Source organism: Dissoconium aciculare (genome assembly GCF_010015565.1).
Source record: "Dissoconium aciculare CBS 342.82 unplaced genomic scaffold K489scaffold_2, whole genome shotgun sequence".
In the NCBI taxonomy this organism is placed as follows: domain Eukaryota; kingdom Fungi; phylum Ascomycota; class Dothideomycetes; order Mycosphaerellales; family Dissoconiaceae; genus Dissoconium; species Dissoconium aciculare.
The window spans coordinates 127,268-145,352 of record NW_022984952.1 but is presented as its reverse complement, the minus strand read 5'-3'; the positions used below and the strand labels follow the sequence as shown (position 1 = coordinate 145,352).

The following is an 18,085-nucleotide window of genomic DNA, read 5'->3' as shown; positions in this document are numbered from 1 at the left end:
GATACAATGAACCTCTCACTCAATCGATTTCAACAAATGTGCCGCGAAGCCCTTTGCATCCTCCCTTCTGATTATCGGCCATCTATGGTTTCTTTCTTCTGCTGTGTGACTTCCTTCGCGTGTCCTGCTAATTACACTATATCGTACATTTCGGCAGCGTAACGATCTACCACTCCCGTCGTGTTTGCCGCAGGACTCTGTGAGGTCCTAGGGGATGGCCCGCTTCTGCCTGATACACAGCTTGAAAGCACAGCGCAGTGGTGCATGGTAGATTGGAAAGACATCACAGGTGTCTTGTCCATGGAGGAGCAAGGGCTCAATTATGACTCAATCGTACGCTGTAGCTCCATGCTGCGTTCGCTTCATCTTCGATGAAACTTTAGGCGACTGTGATCTTTCTTGTGACGAGGTTTCTGACCTGAGCTTTTGAAGGCTTGAAATGCTGAGTTGAATCATCGCAGCCAGAGGTTGGTTCTGCAATTGTTGCTTCCGATGGAAACAACGTTGGCGATCACCAGAGGCAGAGCGCATGACAGGCAGGAAGCTGCCATGGGCTTCTGCCATCATCAAAAAGCTGGTCGCCGGACCGATCCTCCTAGTGGCAATATCGAGGAGAACTCGCACCGTGGGCGACCCACGAGATGGATATGAATTCGATCTCTCATCACTCTTTTCTGCCGCGCTTGTTGCTTTTACTGGAATCATCCTCGTCCTCGCGAGAGGCATCGACCTTGCGCTTCCTGTTGCTCGCGCCTTCAGGGGCTTCGATTTTCTTCTCCTCTCCCGCCTCCTCGACTTCTGCGCTAGAGCTCACGGCACGAATCGCCTTTTCCTCGGAGACGACCTCTGTCACGAATAGAGAGCTTTCCTTCTTGAGCTTCGGCGCCTTCTTCCCCCTCGCATCTTCCTCCTGCATCTGCATCTCCTCGACCTCGCCCTTGACTTCTTCATCATCCTCCCCATCCTCCCCATCCTCATTCGGGTCAAAGGTATTCTCCTCAGGATCATGCAACGCCGCCGTGATCTTCCTCAGCCCCATATCGTCGCCCTCCTCCGTCTCTTTTAACTCCGGGTCTACCCATCCCTCGGTATAGCTACCTCCGAAATCGATGATCCATAGATCATCCTTGTCATCCACCATGAAATTATCCGCCTTGGCATCACCCCAGATGATCTTGTTGTCGTGCAGGATTTTGACAATGCGGGCGCACTCGTTGGCCCAAGTGTCCCGTTGGGACTGGGAGATGGCAGGGTCGAGTTTGTGGGTGAGCGGGGTCGGGTTGGAGATGGCGGTCATGAGGAAGCCCATGATGCTGGAATTGTTTTGTTTCTTTTTCTTCTCTTTCTTGTCTGTAGAAGCAAATGTGACTAGGCCGCGGATCTTGGGCATTCGGAATTGTTCGTGGAGCCCTTTCTTCTCCATGCGCTTCATCAGATGGATCTCGCGTTTTGTCGGTTGGAGCTGGTTCATATCGACGACTTTGAGGAAGAATTGTTCGCCGTGGACTTCGACGAGTGCCGGATGGATGGGTTCTGGGTCGGTGCTTTCAGAGAGTATGTGGACCTCCGAGGCGGGAATCATGTCGATGGATAGGTCGCGGAGGTATTTCGGTAACGGCATGTCCGGGATCCAGGCGGCCATGCGGTCGTCGAGGTCGGCGGTTGCGGGTTCCTCTTCTCGGCCAATGAGTTTGCCATTGGAGACGGATAGTTGGTAGAGTTTTGTGGGACAGTGGTACCAATCTTGTACTGTTTTGTGCTTTTCCAACATCTCACTCTTGTCCAAGACATCTGCAAGAGGTGCCATGATCCATTTCTGTAGGACCTCACATGCATCGGTGTTTGATGCTTTGCTTGCCGCTTGTTCATTCGTGTTGTCGGCATCGGCAGTCATGTCAACTCCACTGTCGTGTGTGCCGTCGGAGAATGTCGTCTGAGCATCGTCCTTCTCCCCTTGAGTATCTCTGCCTTCGAGAGCGGCTTCATCCTGGCGCTTGACTTGGTCGTGGAGATCCCGATACTCCTTGAGGATAGAAGTACCTGGCTTTCCGGCATCTTTCAGCTGTTGTTCGTCAACGATAACATGATATCTCGTTGCACCAGCGAGGACAGTCAATGCCGAACCGCCCTGGTCATCCTGGAAGAAATTCAAAACATGGTAATCTAGTGTAGTAGCCATCCTGCCTGCGTACGAGAAGAATACAACTTCGCCAGAAAGGACAGGACAGTAATCTCTGAAGTCATGAATGAAAAGCGAGACATATCCAATGCTATAAGCCCTTTCAATCCCTCTCTCTCCTGAAGACAAATACACCATCAAGCAGTCGTCATAGTTACGGCACCAAGAGAACAAACCCAGCGCCAATGTAGGTACAAATCCAATCCCGAAACGCGCGAACCTCACACGACCGCGTAAAGTGGTCGCATCACTCGGAACCCTTTTCCAATGGGGCACCTTGGTCATTTTCTCATCGTCATCGGGTCGAACTACATCATGACTATGCGCACATTGCCCTATTCGGAAAAGCGACGTCGACCCTGAAGAGTGGGTATTGGCTGGAAAGGACGCGCTAGTATCGCGGCTAAGCTGCGATGGGCGCGAGGTGAGATTCAGGAACGAGATCGTGGTGGATCGGTTCCTGGATCGGGACTATTTCTGCTAATAAGAGTGAGGGCGGAGGAAGCATCATCATCATGATGGTAATTTTTACCTGTCCGGGATGAAACTCTTGTTAGATTGTTTGATGAGTGTTGGTGGCTGGTGGTTGGTGTTGTGAGTCGCCTAGACGTATTATCGTCTCTGTCGGTCGGGCGCACTTGCTCTATAAGGGTAAGGGTTAGCCTTGGGTTTACCGTCCGAATGATGTTAAATTACGATGTGCACATTGAGCGAGTTCAAAGAAAAACCCGTAGTCCATACAATTAGAACGGTCCTTATGATTTATACCAAACATAGTGATTGATGAACCCATAAACGTGGTGAAGGCTGTTGCTGAAAGGTTTGTCGTGAGCTTACACTTGTTTCGATACTGGTCAAGGGCCTGCAGGTCAGACCGAGGTCACCGTATATCAAGATAGCTACCCTGCAACCCAAGACGTCGAGCGTGGAGTAAAATCAAGTGAGAACATCTGCGACCACAGCTTATGTCTGAGTAATATCTAGGTAAAGGTGTCCCACACTATGGATCGAACATCTAACGTGCCACTACCCAACAACCAACCTTTCCCTCCGCTGAAAACCCTTCCCGAACCCGAACATTTCACCTATGCTCCCCACACACAATCACTCTTTCTTCACCTCCGCCTCGCTCTTCACTGGAACCGTCGCGCCCGGCGCCTGCTGCTGTTGCTGCAGCGGCGACTTGACCTCCAGCATCGGTGGATCCGTGATGGAAGACGAGAAAGACTGTAGGAAAGACCCGGGTCGACTCTGCGACGGCGGCGCCGCAGCAGGGGAGGATTTCACTGGCGAAATTCCCGCTTGCTGGCTGAGGGCGAGTTTCGGCGGAGGTGGGAGGTCGGTTTTGGGGCTCTGGTGGAGTTGTGGGGAGCGTTCATGTTGGATGGAGGTGGAGTATTGCTGCTGAGGCGTGCTGTAGGAGGGATGGCCGAAGGATGATGCGGCGGCCGGAGGGGATGATGTAGGTGCCTGTGGAGGGGGTTGTTTGATTGGAGATTGGAAACCTTTCATTAGCGGCGCGGGCGTCGCGGATTGAGGAGGGAGTTGGGGGAGGAATTGGTTGTGTTGTGGTGTGAGGAGTGATGCGGCTGGTGAGAAGGGTTTGCAGAGGGTTCGCTGCGGACTTGCTGCTGAGATCGCTGACGAAGGGCGAGGATGGTTGTGGCCTCCGGCGGAGACGACTGCCGCCTGGTGGGCGTTCTGATGGGCGTCAGCATGGCCGTTCAGCCCCTGCATTGGTAGATTGTCTGTTCTCGCAGACGGAGTCTTCTCCGGTGGCGGCAAAGGACTCCCTTGCCAAGGCTCCTGAGGCGGCTTCAATGCGAAGTTGCTCACTGGAGGTAGACGCTGTCCAGGCGGGCCTACTGCCTGTCCAAACGGGGAGAGACTTGGTCCGTCGGTAATGTCCAGTTTGTCTTCATTTTGTGACGGACTCATGCCATTTGGAGCAGGGCCGTCGGAACCTTGACCATTTGCCGTGACGGGTCGACTGAGAGACTGTGAGCCTGCGGCATCGCTCTCTCGCTTGCCAAGCTTTAGTGAAGGTATTTTCGGCTTTTTGGCGTCTTCCTCCTTCCGCTTGCATGTAGCACAAACGAAGACGAAGCCTTCTCGTTCAGCCTGCTTCGGAGTGAATCCATGGCACTTGCTGTGCTGCCACACACTGCATCGATCGCACGCGACACTGTGTGTGCCATCATCTAGATTGTCACCGTGTAGTCCGCACACCGAACAGTCAAAGTACCATACCCCATCGTCTTCAGCGGCCAGCCTTTCCAACTCTTTCTGGTGCTGCTCCTTTTGCGTCTTGAGGTGTCGTTCAGACATTCGCTTGGTATCGGAACCATTGCTATTAGGATCCTGGGATTCAGCTCGCTGCGATTCAGCTTCGAGTTTGAGTAATTCCTCTTCGTGGAGTATTCGTTTCGTTTCACGCTCTCGGACTCGTTGCTCTCGTGTAAGTCGTCTTGACTCGTGGCCCTAAAGAAAGTCAGCATGTGGATGAGTGTGTCCAAACCATGCGCGATTCACTCACCTCCTCAATCTTCCTCTGCCGCTCTTGCTCCGCCAATGCCATTTTGAGCTCAGCCCGTCGCCTCTCTTCGGCCTCTCGCTCATCCCTTTCTTGTTTCTCCTTCTCAGCCTTGTCAGCCAGACGACCCGAGCGCTTCGCCGTAGCCATCTTTTGTAGATTCTCCAACTCTCGTAGCTTCTTCAGCTTCTTCTGGCGAATAGACTCGGCGCGTTTCTCGATGATGGGCAATACGTCTTCCTCAATCCTAGTCTTTAACTGCTTCTCGTTGGGATCCCGGGATCGAAAGATGGTTGACAAGAATTCCTGATAATCCTCCAATGTGACTGCGATGCACTCCCAGGTCTTGCTCGTGAATCCAAAGCCAGGCTCTTCCTCTGCAGGGGCGATGTCACCGTTTGTCATGTCCACATCTTCCTCGTCATTCGCCACAAGTTCCGACGCATCAAGTTCCTCTTCCTCCTCCTCTTCTTCCTCTTCCGCAAGCTTTATCCGTTTGCTGGCGCGCGTTCCGCGACTTGCTGGCTTTTGAGGAGTTTTGGCTTTGGCTTTGGCCTTGCTCTTACCCTTGGCCTTCTTTTTTGCTGCGAGCTTTGGTGCGGGTGGTGGTACGGGTTCATCGGCACGCCGGTAGAGACGGTTGTCATCGAGCACATAATACGCCCGATCCTCTTTGTCCCAGCCAAGAGGCTCCATTCGCCATTCAAGATTGTCCTCGGTTTCTGGCATCATGCCTCGAATGCGATCGGCGTTGAAAAAGGTCCAGGTACTTAGCTGATGCAGTACGCGGATTCTGGTGAAGACGTCGAGGTCGTTGAACTTGCGAGGCTCTTCTTCGTCGCCGAAAGGATTTCGCTCCGGCGCTTTCGCCTGATACTGTCTGCGCGTGTATTCATCGAAGAGATCAAGGCTATCATTGATCAGTATAGAACGGCGCAAGTGGTGTCATCGTTGCTCACGTGAGACCTCGGTGTGAGGAGACATATTTGAGGAGAGCCAACCCAATGTTCGGTAACGTATCTGATGGCGTCGGCCGCAAGCACTCGACTTCGAGGTCCTGTCATTGCTACATTAGTTCGTGCCCCTCTTGATCGATCGATATGCATGCGCCGCATCTCCGCATCTCCGCGATCCAGATCTCACCTCAATCTCGAAGTTGTCGTCAATTTTGACGACACTTCCAAAGAGTTGAATGTATTGCATTAGACTTGCAAACTCCCATTGACTCCGCAAAGCATTCAGCCTTTCCCGTAGCTCCGGTGCAATCTGTGGTTCCTCTGGTAGATCCAGCTCGGCCTCATCCCGAGTTCGCTTGAGGCGAGGCATTTTGGTTGCGTGAGGTCGTCCTGCAATTGCGATGCCGTGATGGGTTCACAGATTCGATAAGATATTCCAGAGATATGCGCAAATGAGCGAGAAATAATGGACAGTACTGCAAGGAGATGTCGCTGCGATTATGGAGTAGACTGGCCCTGCTGCTCGTGTCGGACGTTGCTACGCCGTTAACAAAAAGTCGGCCGTTGAACGCGGACGTGTCGAACGCGTTTTCGTGGCATGGGTGAGCTGAATACGGAGCACTGCCGTGAATGGTTCTGGAGAAATGGCCGGTGCTGAGCCGCGGGCGTCAAAACTGCCGCTGAAAGTGACGTCGCCTCGACCGACCATTCTGTGCGCCAGAAATGCCGTGTACGGCTTACTACATGTACAACTAATCAAAATTCCCACGTCCTCACGGTACTGTACGATCATACAGAAGCAAATGCTGGCCTCGCCTGCACGCGAACAACATTTGGACATCTGGGCAGCACAGTATCATTGATGAGTGACCTCCCTGTCTGTACTGTTCGCGTCCAATCCCTGATCCCATCCCTATCCCAAGTTCTGCTGGCCCAGCTAGCGTATCAGGGGGCTCTCCGACAAGGCGGTAACGATGAAACGATGGGTTCGCTCGGACTGGTCACCAGCACTTCACGACATGGGCAGAAGAACTGCAATATACCCATGATCGGTAGCCAAGCAATCGATTGGGCATTACAGCATCATCTTTTGTGATCTTCGACCCTCTGTGCGCAGGTGGCCCCGTTGGGATGTTGTGGACGAGAACGCACAGTGATACGTGTCGGCCAAGCTCTTCGCCGGATCCTAGGCTGACCAGCTTGAGTAGTCGTCGATAGATCCATCGGACTGACCGCTTCAGCAGCTTCAGATATGCTCATTTTCTCGATGGCCAAAGTGTCCGAAAAGCTTCTGCTCGAGCGAGACATTCATGACCTGGCGGCTTTCAAGGGCCGGCCTCTACCTCGCGGAGTTTCTCATGTTGAGTTGTGACTTGCGTTTCATAGATCAATGTTGCAGTGTTCCGCCTCTAGCGACTGGCTGCGCATGGGATGCGATCTCCAACTGACACGCCTTGGCCATGATTTCATGAGATACTCTCGACAGTAAATTCCATCTGGATGTAAGTACTCCTATGATCAGGTCGCCTGCTGGTCTTGTTGACGAACCCCATAGCTGGCCATCACTGCGAGTGACGATTCTCAAATGAGTAGTTTTGCCCAGCATAGCTTGAAAAACGCCGAGATCCAGGAAGTTGTGGCCGCGTGGATGACCGTGATCAGAGCTTTAAGCGCGGTTCTTGCGATATCTTGAGCATGGCAATGGCTCAATTACGCCCGGGCAGTGATTCAGTGTCCAGCGGTGCGCAAAGAACCGAAGCCCGTGTACCACCCCCCTATTCATCCCGACCGCCGCTGCCAATAATGCGTTCTTCCACTTCATCTATTTCCGTGGATTTTCTTCCGACAATAATCATCCCTCAACCCATCCAAAACCCCAATCCACTCCTCCGCCCCAACCCTCTCCTCATCCCTCAACTTGCCCAAATTGCCTCCCAGCCACGCGACGAGAAATCCTCCATCCTCCATCCAATCGACCGGCTTCCTCGTCACCGTGACCCACCGACAACTGCCCTGCTCCACACCCCACTCCCCTCCCTTCCTCGCCTTACTCACAGCAACACTGATCAGCCCCCAACTCCCACTCGCCGAACCCCTCGCTCCGCCCGCGGGCATATACCTCACCCAGATCTCGACCCGGCGGAGATCGGCCAGAAACTTCCGCGCCATTGCGCCCCGCAGCCAGGCTTGCGCGTCGTAGAATTTCTGGTCTTCGGTGTGGAGTACGAAGGTGTTGGCGTGGAAGTACTGTGGCAGCGTCTCGCTGCGGACTTGTCGGCTCACTCGCGTGAGGGGAGCTAGCGGTGTCGCGGAATTGTAGTATTGTTGCTGGACGTGGTCGAGGGTGAAGGTTACGAGGCGGGGAGGATCGCAGAGGGCGTGGTGGAAGATTTGGGCGCGGAGTTCGAAGGGGAGGAGAAGGAGGGGTGAGGGAGGCGGAGGGGATGAGGCGGACATGATGGAGTACATGGTGACGAGAGGAGTATTTTGGCTTCTTTGCTGCTATGTTGGTTGAGGCGTCTCTTGAAAGTTATTGTTCGTGGCGGTAATGGTGATGAGATTGTAACTTGCAGAGATCGCGACTCCAAGTGATCCCAGTGATTCTTGCAACGCCGGAGGATCCGCTCCGACAGGTTCAAGATGCGTTTTATAAAGTCCGAGAAATCGTTCCAGAACTAAAAGATTTGGTGTTGTTCGATCTTATATCGGCGGAGAACTACGTAAGATGTCGCACATATGTATGCATCCGTGTATGTATGTGGTACATCGCAGAGGCAGATAAACGCCGAAGTCGGAGAGTAGAGTTGAAGGGGATCAAGATGAGAAGGAGCGACTACATGTTGAGCCAATGTGTTTGTTGCGAGATGCGATCACTCATGAACATATGGTCGGCCTTCCACTGGTCGGGATGACGACGTCGTCGTTACGAGATGCCGTGACCGGGATGTTGGCCGACCGACGTGCGTGGGAGTGTCGGCTGTTGGAATGCGGGACAGACAACGTCACAGAAGAGCACGCGAGCATAACTCGGTGCATCGCACCAGTGAACCGAACGCCTTGCACAATCATTTGCTGTATGGCGAATGCTTGCTTGGTCATTGTCCCGAGGCTGATTTGAGCATGGTGCATAATAAATGCATAACGGATATGGGGTCCAACCCTATTGTGCCTGAGGTCCACATTCCGGAAAAATGACAGAAGACACCTGTAGATAGTAGACACGATAGTGTAATAGCAATACTGCTAAATGTCACGACTTGAAGACTTTATGACTGGCGAATTATTAATTTGATGACAGAGCATTTCCTCACTTTAGTCGTTGCGCATCCAGCAACAAGATGCGAGTAGGTTACTTGCTCACGAAGCAAGTTTCGCATCAAGAGTCCAGAAAAGGCCATCCACTATTGCGAGGCCTCCTCAGGGACAGGCCCACTGTTCAACTGCCATGGCATATTTGCGCCGCTCAATGATCCTCGTATGCTTGCTTGCGGAAGCGGTCAATCATATACGGCGTATACGCACTGTAAATCACGGGAATGTGCACATCAAGCATTCACCGCGTCCTGCTGTGGACTACACTGAGCCCAGTCATAGTCCTGTTCCTCCTGCCCTCTTTCTCGGATGCTAGATCGCCGCCGCTGACGACAATGATGATGCAGTCGAACTATCAAACTCGAATATGTAGCAATAACCATGGACACAGCGTTATTCGAGATATGCACCTCAAAACGACGACGATCGTTCGCCAGAACCAGACTTTCGCGTGAGGAAGGGTCCCAAGGTCCAAGCACAACTCTAAATTTCGCGACCATTTCGGCGCTCGTTTGACTTCCACGATCTGGATTTATTGGCTGAGAATTAATCTCATCAATGTCTTTTTGGGTCATGCTGACAACAGGGTCGATCTTCATCTGCCGCAGGTTTTACACTCTTCTGTTAGATCTTTAACGATGCCGAATGATAAACGTCTGGATAGTCTTGGGACAGTTGAGATCCCCGCAGAGACACGAGAGGTTTCCCTTGGATGACATATCGATATCATGAAGTCCCAAGGGATTGCCATCGATCGAGTTGTACTGTAGATGATGGCGATGCGTTCCTAGCTCCTCAGCACTATCGGAAACTGCCGAATGAGAAGGACTCCATGAACGCGTGGCCGCCGATGTGGAGAAAGACGATCCGTGTGGAGCAGGACAAGAAGGGAGGAAATGGATGAGATCTTTCCCGCGGTCGTCCTCATCCTTGACTTAACAGCATGGCGAGCATTGATATAGTAGAGTACAAAGCACAAAACTGACAGCGTATCTCTTGCTGATACCCTGCAGTTGAAGACACCGCCTCCTCGGCTGCCGATGGCATCTCAAACCTTGGTACAGGTACTGCGACTGAACACTGCCAGGTGGAGATACACTAGATATGCATTGACATACATAGTACTGTACAGCGGTTGTATATGCCTCAGACTTCCAGGTGATTGTTGGCAGTGCTGCGCCGCTTTGCACTCCTCTCGGCCGGTGAGGCCTCGTCTCTCAGACGTGTCGTCTTTCACATGTGTGACACAGTATTAATCATCAATGGACAAGGTCAAACTCAGAGCGAACGGCCCATGTAATGCATGACTGATGAGGCGAGAGATCGGCCAAACAGCTCAAATCTCATCTCGCTCCACGATGAGGTTTCACTGGTGCCGTCCTCCTGCGTTGAGGATCATGAAGAAGGGGAGAATGATCGCCTCCCCAATAGCGGCAGAACGGGCAATGACCAGTGGATTGCGCCCTGCAGGTGGGTAATGAGGATGTCCCGCCTATAATGTGCCTCTGCCCACCCGCATGCGCGTTCATCAGATTACTGCTGTCCTCTCCGACAGAGCTACCAATAACTCCACATACTACCACCAACTATGGATCGTCCTGCTGCGCCTAACAGCCTCTTGCATTGCATGTGTTGTCGTTGTTGAAGCGTAATCATGCCTGTTCTTCTGCCTGCTGCGCGCGCGTAATTACCATCAGCCCATTCGAAGGCGTCTTGCCTGTCTCTCCTCGGTCTTCGCCATCGATACTCCGTGCCGTGTGTCTACATACACATTCACGCTTCGGTGTCCGTCTCCTCATCTTCTTCCTCTCTCCCAGATTTCCCCTTCTCCTCTTTCTGTTGTTCCACCTTGTTTTCCACCACTGGAAAGGAAAGAGCGCGCGCGCAACGACGACGACGACATATCGGCGGTCATCTTCACCTCGAAAACCTTGTTGGACAGAACTGGCTTCTTCCTCTCCATTTGACTTTCGCGTTTCTGTTGAGACTCTCAATTCCCGCATTGTCCCCACCTGTCAGCATATTCAACATACATCTCGTTCACTTTCTCCCTCAACATTTACATTATTCGTTATCCTTTCTAGATGAATGCTTCACTATAACCACAGTCTTTTACATTCCCTTTGAGAATCATGTTCCGGCATATTCGCTTTCTTTTTTCGATTTTATTATTCATCTGCATCTGTCGTGTCTCTCAGATCGTCAGCGAAAAGGGCAACTTCAGCATCTGAACAACTGATCTCTCCTCCACCAGGGGATCACAGACACAGAAGGAGTGTGTGCGAGGTGTTGCGCACACGAAGCTGATTGTCGGCGCAAACGATACCGCCATTGGTCGCGACAGTACTGGACTGCAGGATCACACTGACAGTGCACCTTGGTGTTGAACGCGGCTTCTCGACCACCGAATCAGCCGAGGAACGACCAAATTTCCCCCAGTTCCGCTATACCACACCACCAAACGGCCAACCAAAGCTTGTACCCCATCATTGCCGCTTGCGACCAAACATCGGACAGCAACCACAACATCTCTTTCAGCATCTCTGCTATTCCCACAACTCTCACATGGGAATCGCCTGCAGAATATAGACCGCACCCACGACGAGACTGCGGCGCATACAAACGCCCGTCGCACTGACGAGAAAACATCCCCACTATCCATTCAAGCGACCGTTTCCTCGTACCACTTCGCCGATCACCACCGTCAATCACCGCCATGGAGGACCCTCCGGATGTCGCGATGCTCATCGCCGGGCTCATGTCCGAGAATGAAAGCTCACAGAAATACGCCGTCTTTCGTCTACAATCCCTCCTCGTCGATCCCGAGTTCTCCGACATCTTCATTCGCGTCGATGGGCTGGAACCCTTGCGACAGGCCGTGCTGGACACGACCGGCAACACCCAGGCATATGCGCTCGGGAGTTTGAATGTCCTCTTGGATCAAGGCCTCGCCTGGGAGGTTTGCGATGAGGAGATTTTGGAGACGGTATGTTATCTTGAGATGCCGAGAGGGTCATGGCCGACATGGAAGAGGCAGATGAGATGGATCAATTATTAAGGTCGATCGCTGACGAGATTGCGTTTTCCCAGGTCGTCTCGCTTGCCATCTCTCACCCACTGGTTAACCTCGTCCGCAATGCGCTGTCGTTACTCGTACATGTCGTCTCTCGTCCACCGCCCACCAGCAACAACAGCGAACATGCCGCCGAACATGGCCTCAAAGCTATCAAGCCTGCTCTTGACAAGCATCCCGACTTCCTGGAGTCGCTCGTACAGCGCCTAAGCGCCTCTGACCACACTCTCTGCGCCAACGCTTTACAACTTGTCAATGCCTTGATGCGCGATGCAGTCGCACAGGGAGGCGAGCACGAATGGCCCAAGTTTATCAAACGCCTGCAAGATTTGGGGGTCATTGGCAGCGTGGGCTTGCTGATGCGTGGAGAGGCTGCTAGCGACATCGACAGCACATTGGCAACGGCGATTCTCGAGTTTCAATCCCTCACCAAAGTCCTACTACGCAAATGGAAAGAGGTTGCAGTGAACGTGGAACTTTCAGAACACAAACGGGCGCTCAAAACTATTCACTTGCTTAGCAAACCGGAGCCGTATGTTCCTCCGCCGGTCGACCCAAAGAACCCCGAGGCCAAACCTCGCAAACACCACCCCGAAAAGTGGAGACGATTAGGTTTCGAGACGGAGTCGCCTGCTTGGGAGTTTGACGAGACGGGATACCTCGGCATCATGGATCTTGTAGATTACTGTCGTCGGAATGAGGATACCTACCAGAAGACTCTGCTGGAGCAATCCATGCAGCCAAAGGAGAAACGCTGCCCTGTCGCCCATGCCTCTCTGAGCGTCACAATGATCCTCTACGAGCACTTCGAGATTGACGCGGCGGATCCCGATGCACCTGTTTCAGTCGACCTTGACGTCGATGTCGATCGCCTCTACAAGCCGCTTCTCCTACAATGGGGACGTCTGCATACTGCCGCGCTCAACACCTTCCTGCGATTGTGGAAAGATGCTGGCGCAGAACAAGAAGACTATTATAAAATTGAGGAACTTGTCCGGATTGTCACTGAACGCACACTCGGCTTAGTTGATCGTAAGACGGAGATTGCTACTGTTGAAGAGGACCTCCGCGTCGCATCGCTCTCTTCGGCACGTAGCTGGCAGATGGAGAACCTCGACGAGGTCTACCAAGACGCCTGGGGTCCTCATCTCGTGCAAGTCCGCGAGCAACTGCACAGCGAAAGCCTGCTGTTCATGAAGGAGCAACGAATCCGCTGTCTGCTTGCCGGTGCATGGTTCCCTACCGCTCCTGCTGGTGGTCCTAGCGCATGGCGATACGTCCGCCTCAGTCCTCAACGCCGCTGGCTCCATCACCAAACCTTCGCCGCCAAAGGTACCAGCGATGAACCCCTCCCGCTAGAACAACTTCCCGAAAAGATCGACCTCGACGCCGTCACCAGCGTCACCTCCAACGTCACCTCCAACGCCAACGGCCTCACCAACGGCCACAGCAGCCTCGCCGCCTCCTTCACCGACTCCAACCCCGTCCGCGCGAGCATCAGCACCGTCGCCTCCCGCATACGGGACAGCTCCGAGACTCTCCGTGGCGCCGCAGCAGCGCCATATCCGGACACCAAACTCACCATCCTTGGCACCACCGGCCAACCCGGCGATAGCATTGAGCGTCCGCTGCTCGACCTCCACCCGCCCACCGCCCACCTCGCGAGCGAATGGCTAGACGGCCTCCTCATGCTCCTCGGCCAAGCGCCCATGACGAAAGAAACCACCGACCTCGTCAGCATGATGGAGGATTGGGGCGTCCGCCTCCGGATTCTGAATCTGAGGTGGGAGGATGTCGATTGGGAGGGTCTGGAGAGTGTTAATTCCGCAGGCGGTAAAGCGGATGTGGAAATCAGTGAGAACCAGGCTGGCAAGTTCAAGGTCCGCGAGGTCCCTAGTCGGGATGGTCTGGAGGGAGAGGAGTTTTGGTATGCGATGCCGGAGAATTAAATTTGGAAAATCTGTCGTGGGAGGAGAATCTCGGACCGAGAATGTGGAACATCGAAAGAAGATTTCTATTTATTTTTAGGTCTGAGATAATGTTTTGAAAAGTTCCGATTCCGTTGTCTCCATCACGATGATCATCGACATCTTGGTTTCGTAGTTGCCTGTCCGGCTAGAAATTATGGTTTGGGTCTTCGTGATTGGAGCATCGTGCTTATCAACATCTGCCGCTGCATCCCAACAAGGTTGTACAGCTCATTGATCATCGCCACGAAATGTGCAAAATATCCATGCTCAAATACCCATCGGTCATTAGATAAATGACACGCCCCTTTAAGTCCAATGGCTAGCGGGACCTATCCCACCCCCGCCAGCTGCTGCTGTGCAAAAGGGTCCAACATCACATCAAGTCACCAAGTATCAAGTAATAAAGCACCTCGCCGCAAGACATCTCTATAATGTTATTCAAAGAATCCATCCCAAGTAAATTTGTCCCCGGGTCCGCAACCCAATTCGTGCCCGGCCGCACAGGCAACAACAACAACAACAACAGCACCGAAGATAGCATCCTCCAGCCCCCGGCGGAGATCATAACCTTCTGGACCCGCCTCGTCGAAAACCCCGAAACCCTCACCGACGAAGACCGCCTCAAAGCCCTGTCAAGACACCCCCTCCCCGAGACCAACGCCCTCTGCGAAGAGAAATGCGGTCTGACCCTCGACGCCCTCATCGACAAAGCCATCGACTCCCCCGAGGCCCTCTCGCAGCAGGAATGCCAGATCCTGCGCAGCGGGTACTCCTTCCGCGATACGAAGGGCCGGTGGGATGCGCCGAGCAACATCATCCGCTGGCCGCGCGATCTCAAACTGTTGAGGCTGGGCGCCATGGCGAATGCGCTCACGCCGCGGGATCGCGTGGCGGAGAGTCGCGCGGTCAAACGCGTCGAGGCCATCAATGAGGCTGTGTTTCAGGCTCGAGGGAAACTGGATGCAAGTTTCGACGTGATGAATATCCGGAACGCTAATAAATTGCCTTGGGTCGAGGGCATTCTTGAGCGAGTCAAGGACGCCGGGAAGGTGGAGTGGGGCTTTGTGGCGTTTAGGACGGACTTTGGCGATGAGAAGGCTTGGAAGAGGTTCACGGAGCAGATTGAGGATGCGGTCAACACCGCGGTATGGTTGGCGAAGATGCCGGAGAGGTTGCAGGGGAAGTGGAAGATTGTGTGGGTTGAGGAGGAGAGTTTGAAGGGAGCGAATGTGGAGAAGTTGTGCGAGTGAGTTTTGGTGATGTTCTTTTTTTTTGTCTCGTTTGAGTTTTGCGTTTGGAGACCATGGACTGAACTTTCTATTCCTAGGAATTTCCGAGTGCTCTGCGACAAGGAAGGCGATGATGCATTATCGCCTGGAATCAGCAGGGATGCTTTCCTCTACGTTGATGCTCAAGCCATTCGTTCTGCGAAGGAGTCACTGCCCAAAGCAGGCTGGATCTGGGCAGTGGATCCAAGTGTATCAGAAGAACGACTTACGTCGTATCAGCATGACTTCAAGGGTTCGGTGAAAGTGTCATTGATACATGTCTTGACTACATTCTACGCTCGTCTCGACCCGAAAGCGGACCCGAGCAAGGTCAAAGATCTTACACAAGCTTGGGACGTGGTCTATCTCAAAGCAATGCTGAACAAACCCGATGGGATCTATCCTCCGACGGCATCACTCAATTGATATATGTTCAACCGGAGCCAGGATGCAGCGAGGTGTCCGGGAATTCTAATCATCATGTACTTATACCATATCTACACGAAGCATGAACTAAACAGCCGCAGTACCCAAGAGTCCCTCCCAGGGCTTCAGCGTAATCTTCCCTTGAAGCGCCCGATCCGTGGGACCCTCAGCATAATTACTGATCACCCATTTCGATGTCTTCGCAGGCTTCTCCGGCAAGTCCAGGCTGACCGTCTCGCCCGTGAAGTTCAGCAAAACCACAAAAGCCTCTTTCTCTCCCACGCGACGATATGCAAAGACGTCCTCGTTGCTCACATTCAAAGCCTCGAATGTGCCATACACGAAGACGTCCTTGTGCGCCTTGCGATTCGCCAGACCGCGTTGCCAGAATTGCCAGACTGAGAGAGGCTCGCCTTCAGAGGAAGGGATCGGCATGCTGTGTGTGGGCACTACTGGGCCTAGGCTGCTGCCGACAGGAGCGAAGTTGTCAGCCATCTTCTGTGCTGCTTTTGAGATAGATGACTTCAGTCCGCCACCTTGTTCCTTGGAGGCGTCTTTCAAAGTGTTCTGATGCCCAGGGGCTTGTGCTGCAACATTGACCTCTTTGCAATCATCATTCACCCTCATCCACGGCGTCACATTCTCGGGACAAAATCCCGCATTCGGCCCATCGCTCCATTGTACCGGTGTGCGTGCATGGTCGCGAGCTTTACGCTGAATGATGCGTTTGGCTTCGACCATTTTGGACTCGTCCCCGCCGGAAAGGTCTTGCATCTTCTTCCAATAGTTGACTGTCTCGATGTCCTTGTATTCAGAGGCATCCCAGGAGAGTGGGAAGTTCTTCATGCCGACTTCTTCGCCCTGGTAGAGGTAGAGCGTGCCACCGAGAGTGGTCTGCATGAGGGCGAGGAGTTTGGCGCCGAGGTCTCGGTAACGCGGAGAGTCATCTGTGAAGCGGGTTACCGAGCGAGGATGGTCCTGTGGTTTTGTCAGATCTCAGCAAGATCCAAGTATGGGAATGACTACCGTACGTGATTCTCGAGGAAGATCGAAGGCCATCCACCACCCTGCACGAGATCGGTCTGCCATTTCGATATGATCGTGGCGACATCTTTGGGCTTCCACTGCTTCAGGGAGAATCGGAAGGGATCGTCGTCGACATTAACAATGTCGAAGATAAAAATCATATTGATTTCTTTCCGATCAGCGGCAATGACCTTTAAAATCTCCGTCGTGTCGCGAGCGAAGGGCATCTCTCCGACGGTCATCGAATCATACTTGGAGAGGACCTTTGCGTTAATCTCTTGCAAGAACTCATGGAGTCGAGGACCGTTGGCGTAGTGCTCGTGTCCTGGCTGGTACCTGTACCATCATCAGTGATGACCTCAATTTTGGTGTGTTTGTTTTCTTCTCACCGGCTGTCAGGATATATGACTCTCGCATCAGGGTATCCCGGCTCCTTTGAGATGTGATTAATCACATCCATTCGGAACCCGCAAGCACCACGATCGAGCCAGAATCTCAATACATCATGTACTGCAGCTCGCACATCCGGATTCTCCCAGTTCAAATCCGGCTGTTCCGGCGTAAAAAGAGACAGATAGTACTCCTGAGTACTCTCATCCCACGTCCACGCCGAATGCGCTTCACCCAACTGCATCGCCCAATTATTCGGTGGGACACGATTGCCGTCCGCATCAGTCTTGGCAGGTTGCCAGTGGTACCAGGATCTCTTTGGGTTCGTTTGAGAGGAACGTGATTCTTGAAACCAGGCGTGTTGATCAGAAGTATGATTTACGACGAGATCGATCATGAGTTTCATGTCTCGTTGTTTGAGGCCCGCAATGAGCTCGTCGACGTCTGCGAGGGTACCATATCGTGGGTCGATGTCTTTGTAGTCGGAGATATCGTAGCCGAGATCGACTTGAGGGCTCTTGAAGAAAGGGGAAGACCAGACGATGTCCACTTCATAACAATATCGATGGTCATGTCAGCGAAGGCGTTCTGTAGATTGATTCTTTGCTGCTTACCGCCGAGGTCTTTGAGGTAGTCAAGCTTTGAAGTGATTCCCTTGATATCTCCCCATCCCGGCTGAGACCCCGAACCCGTGGAGAGGAAGGAAGCAGGATATACTTGATACACGACACTCTCTTTCCAATACGCTCGCTGAGTCGACATCTCTGCTTCAATTTATTGATATGGCTCCAAGGAACTTTCAGAACCTTCCGTATATAAGATTCAAGGAAGATCAATCTTTCAAGGACGAACAAACGAACGAAATCTACCAGTTGTAGCGCCTCGGGGATCGATGAACATCGCTCCTGGCTATCTTGGAAACGTGTGCGCGCGTTGTGCAGGACATGACAGG

The 18,085-nt window shown here is 52.9% G+C and overlaps 6 protein-coding genes across 6 annotated transcripts; 2 read left to right on the top strand and 4 right to left on the bottom strand.

Moving 5' to 3' along the window:
* Window positions 1-217: 217 nt before the first annotated feature.
* Window positions 218-1,912, bottom strand: K489DRAFT_376201 (uncharacterized protein). Its single transcript, XM_033603867.1, has one exon. The coding sequence runs from the start codon at window positions 1,892-1,894 to the stop codon at window positions 665-667; it is 1,230 nt and encodes a 409-aa protein (XP_033462849.1). The 5' UTR covers window positions 1,895-1,912; the 3' UTR covers window positions 218-664.
* A 2,283-nt stretch (window positions 1,913-4,195) lies between these two features.
* K489DRAFT_301057 (uncharacterized protein) lies at window positions 4,196-6,038 on the bottom strand (the record flags this gene model as incomplete). The annotated part of the gene is made up of 5 exons (XM_033600421.1): window positions 4,196-4,660; window positions 4,716-5,057; window positions 5,124-5,622; window positions 5,672-5,769; window positions 5,856-6,038. Coding segments are annotated over 5 exons (1,587 nt in total), but the record flags the coding sequence as incomplete, so codon positions are not given.
* A 1,131-nt stretch (window positions 6,039-7,169) lies between these two features.
* On the bottom strand, window positions 7,170-8,237 carry K489DRAFT_99007 (uncharacterized protein). Its single transcript, XM_033609109.1, has 2 exons — window positions 7,747-8,237; window positions 7,170-7,696 (listed from the first exon to the last, which is right to left on the bottom strand). Exons 1-2 carry the CDS (start codon window positions 8,135-8,137, stop codon window positions 7,575-7,577), a joined length of 513 nt encoding a protein of 170 aa, XP_033462847.1. The 5' UTR covers window positions 8,138-8,237; the 3' UTR covers window positions 7,170-7,574.
* Window positions 8,238-11,696: 3,459 nt separating this feature from the next.
* K489DRAFT_311730 (uncharacterized protein) lies at window positions 11,697-14,002 on the top strand (the record flags this gene model as incomplete). Its single annotated transcript, XM_033600804.1, has 2 exons — window positions 11,697-11,966; window positions 12,071-14,002. The coding sequence occupies 2 exons, from the start codon at window positions 11,697-11,699 to the stop codon at window positions 14,000-14,002; spliced, it is 2,202 nt and encodes a 733-aa protein (XP_033462846.1).
* Window positions 14,003-14,286: 284 nt separating this feature from the next.
* Window positions 14,287-15,442, top strand: K489DRAFT_376195 (uncharacterized protein). The gene has a single exon (XM_033603866.1). The coding sequence runs from the start codon at window positions 14,455-14,457 to the stop codon at window positions 15,271-15,273; it is 819 nt and encodes a 272-aa protein (XP_033462845.1). The 5' UTR covers window positions 14,287-14,454; the 3' UTR covers window positions 15,274-15,442.
* Window positions 15,443-15,704: 262 nt separating this feature from the next.
* Window positions 15,705-18,073, bottom strand: K489DRAFT_376193 (glycoside hydrolase family 13 protein). Its single transcript, XM_033603865.1, has 4 exons — window positions 17,748-18,073; window positions 17,133-17,682; window positions 16,749-17,079; window positions 15,705-16,695 (listed from the first exon to the last, which is right to left on the bottom strand). Exons 1-4 carry the CDS (start codon window positions 17,893-17,895, stop codon window positions 15,805-15,807), a joined length of 1,920 nt encoding a protein of 639 aa, XP_033462844.1. The 5' UTR covers window positions 17,896-18,073; the 3' UTR covers window positions 15,705-15,804.
* Between the last annotated feature and the right edge of the window lie 12 nt (window positions 18,074-18,085).

Coding starts and splice junctions, on each gene's coding strand:
- K489DRAFT_376201 (XM_033603867.1), bottom strand. CDS start 1,894: ATGACTGCCGATGCCGACAACACGAATGAACAAGCGGCAAGCAAAGCA.
- K489DRAFT_99007 (XM_033609109.1), bottom strand. CDS start 8,137: ATGTACTCCATCATGTCCGCCTCATCCCCTCCGCCTCCCTCACCCCTC. Junction 7,697..7,746: donor GAGGGGTTCGGCGAGTGGGA/GTTGGGGGCTGA, acceptor AAGGGAGGGGAG/TGGGGTGTGGAGCAGGGCAG.
- K489DRAFT_376195 (XM_033603866.1), top strand. CDS start 14,455: ATGTTATTCAAAGAATCCATCCCAAGTAAATTTGTCCCCGGGTCCGCA.
- K489DRAFT_376193 (XM_033603865.1), bottom strand. CDS start 17,895: ATGTCGACTCAGCGAGCGTATTGGAAAGAGAGTGTCGTGTATCAAGTA. Junction 17,683..17,747: donor CTACCTCAAAGACCTCGGCG/GTAAGCAGCAAA, acceptor ATTGTTATGAAG/TGGACATCGTCTGGTCTTCC. Junction 16,696..16,748: donor CGATCTTCCTCGAGAATCAC/GTACGGTAGTCA, acceptor ACAAAACCACAG/GACCATCCTCGCTCGGTAAC.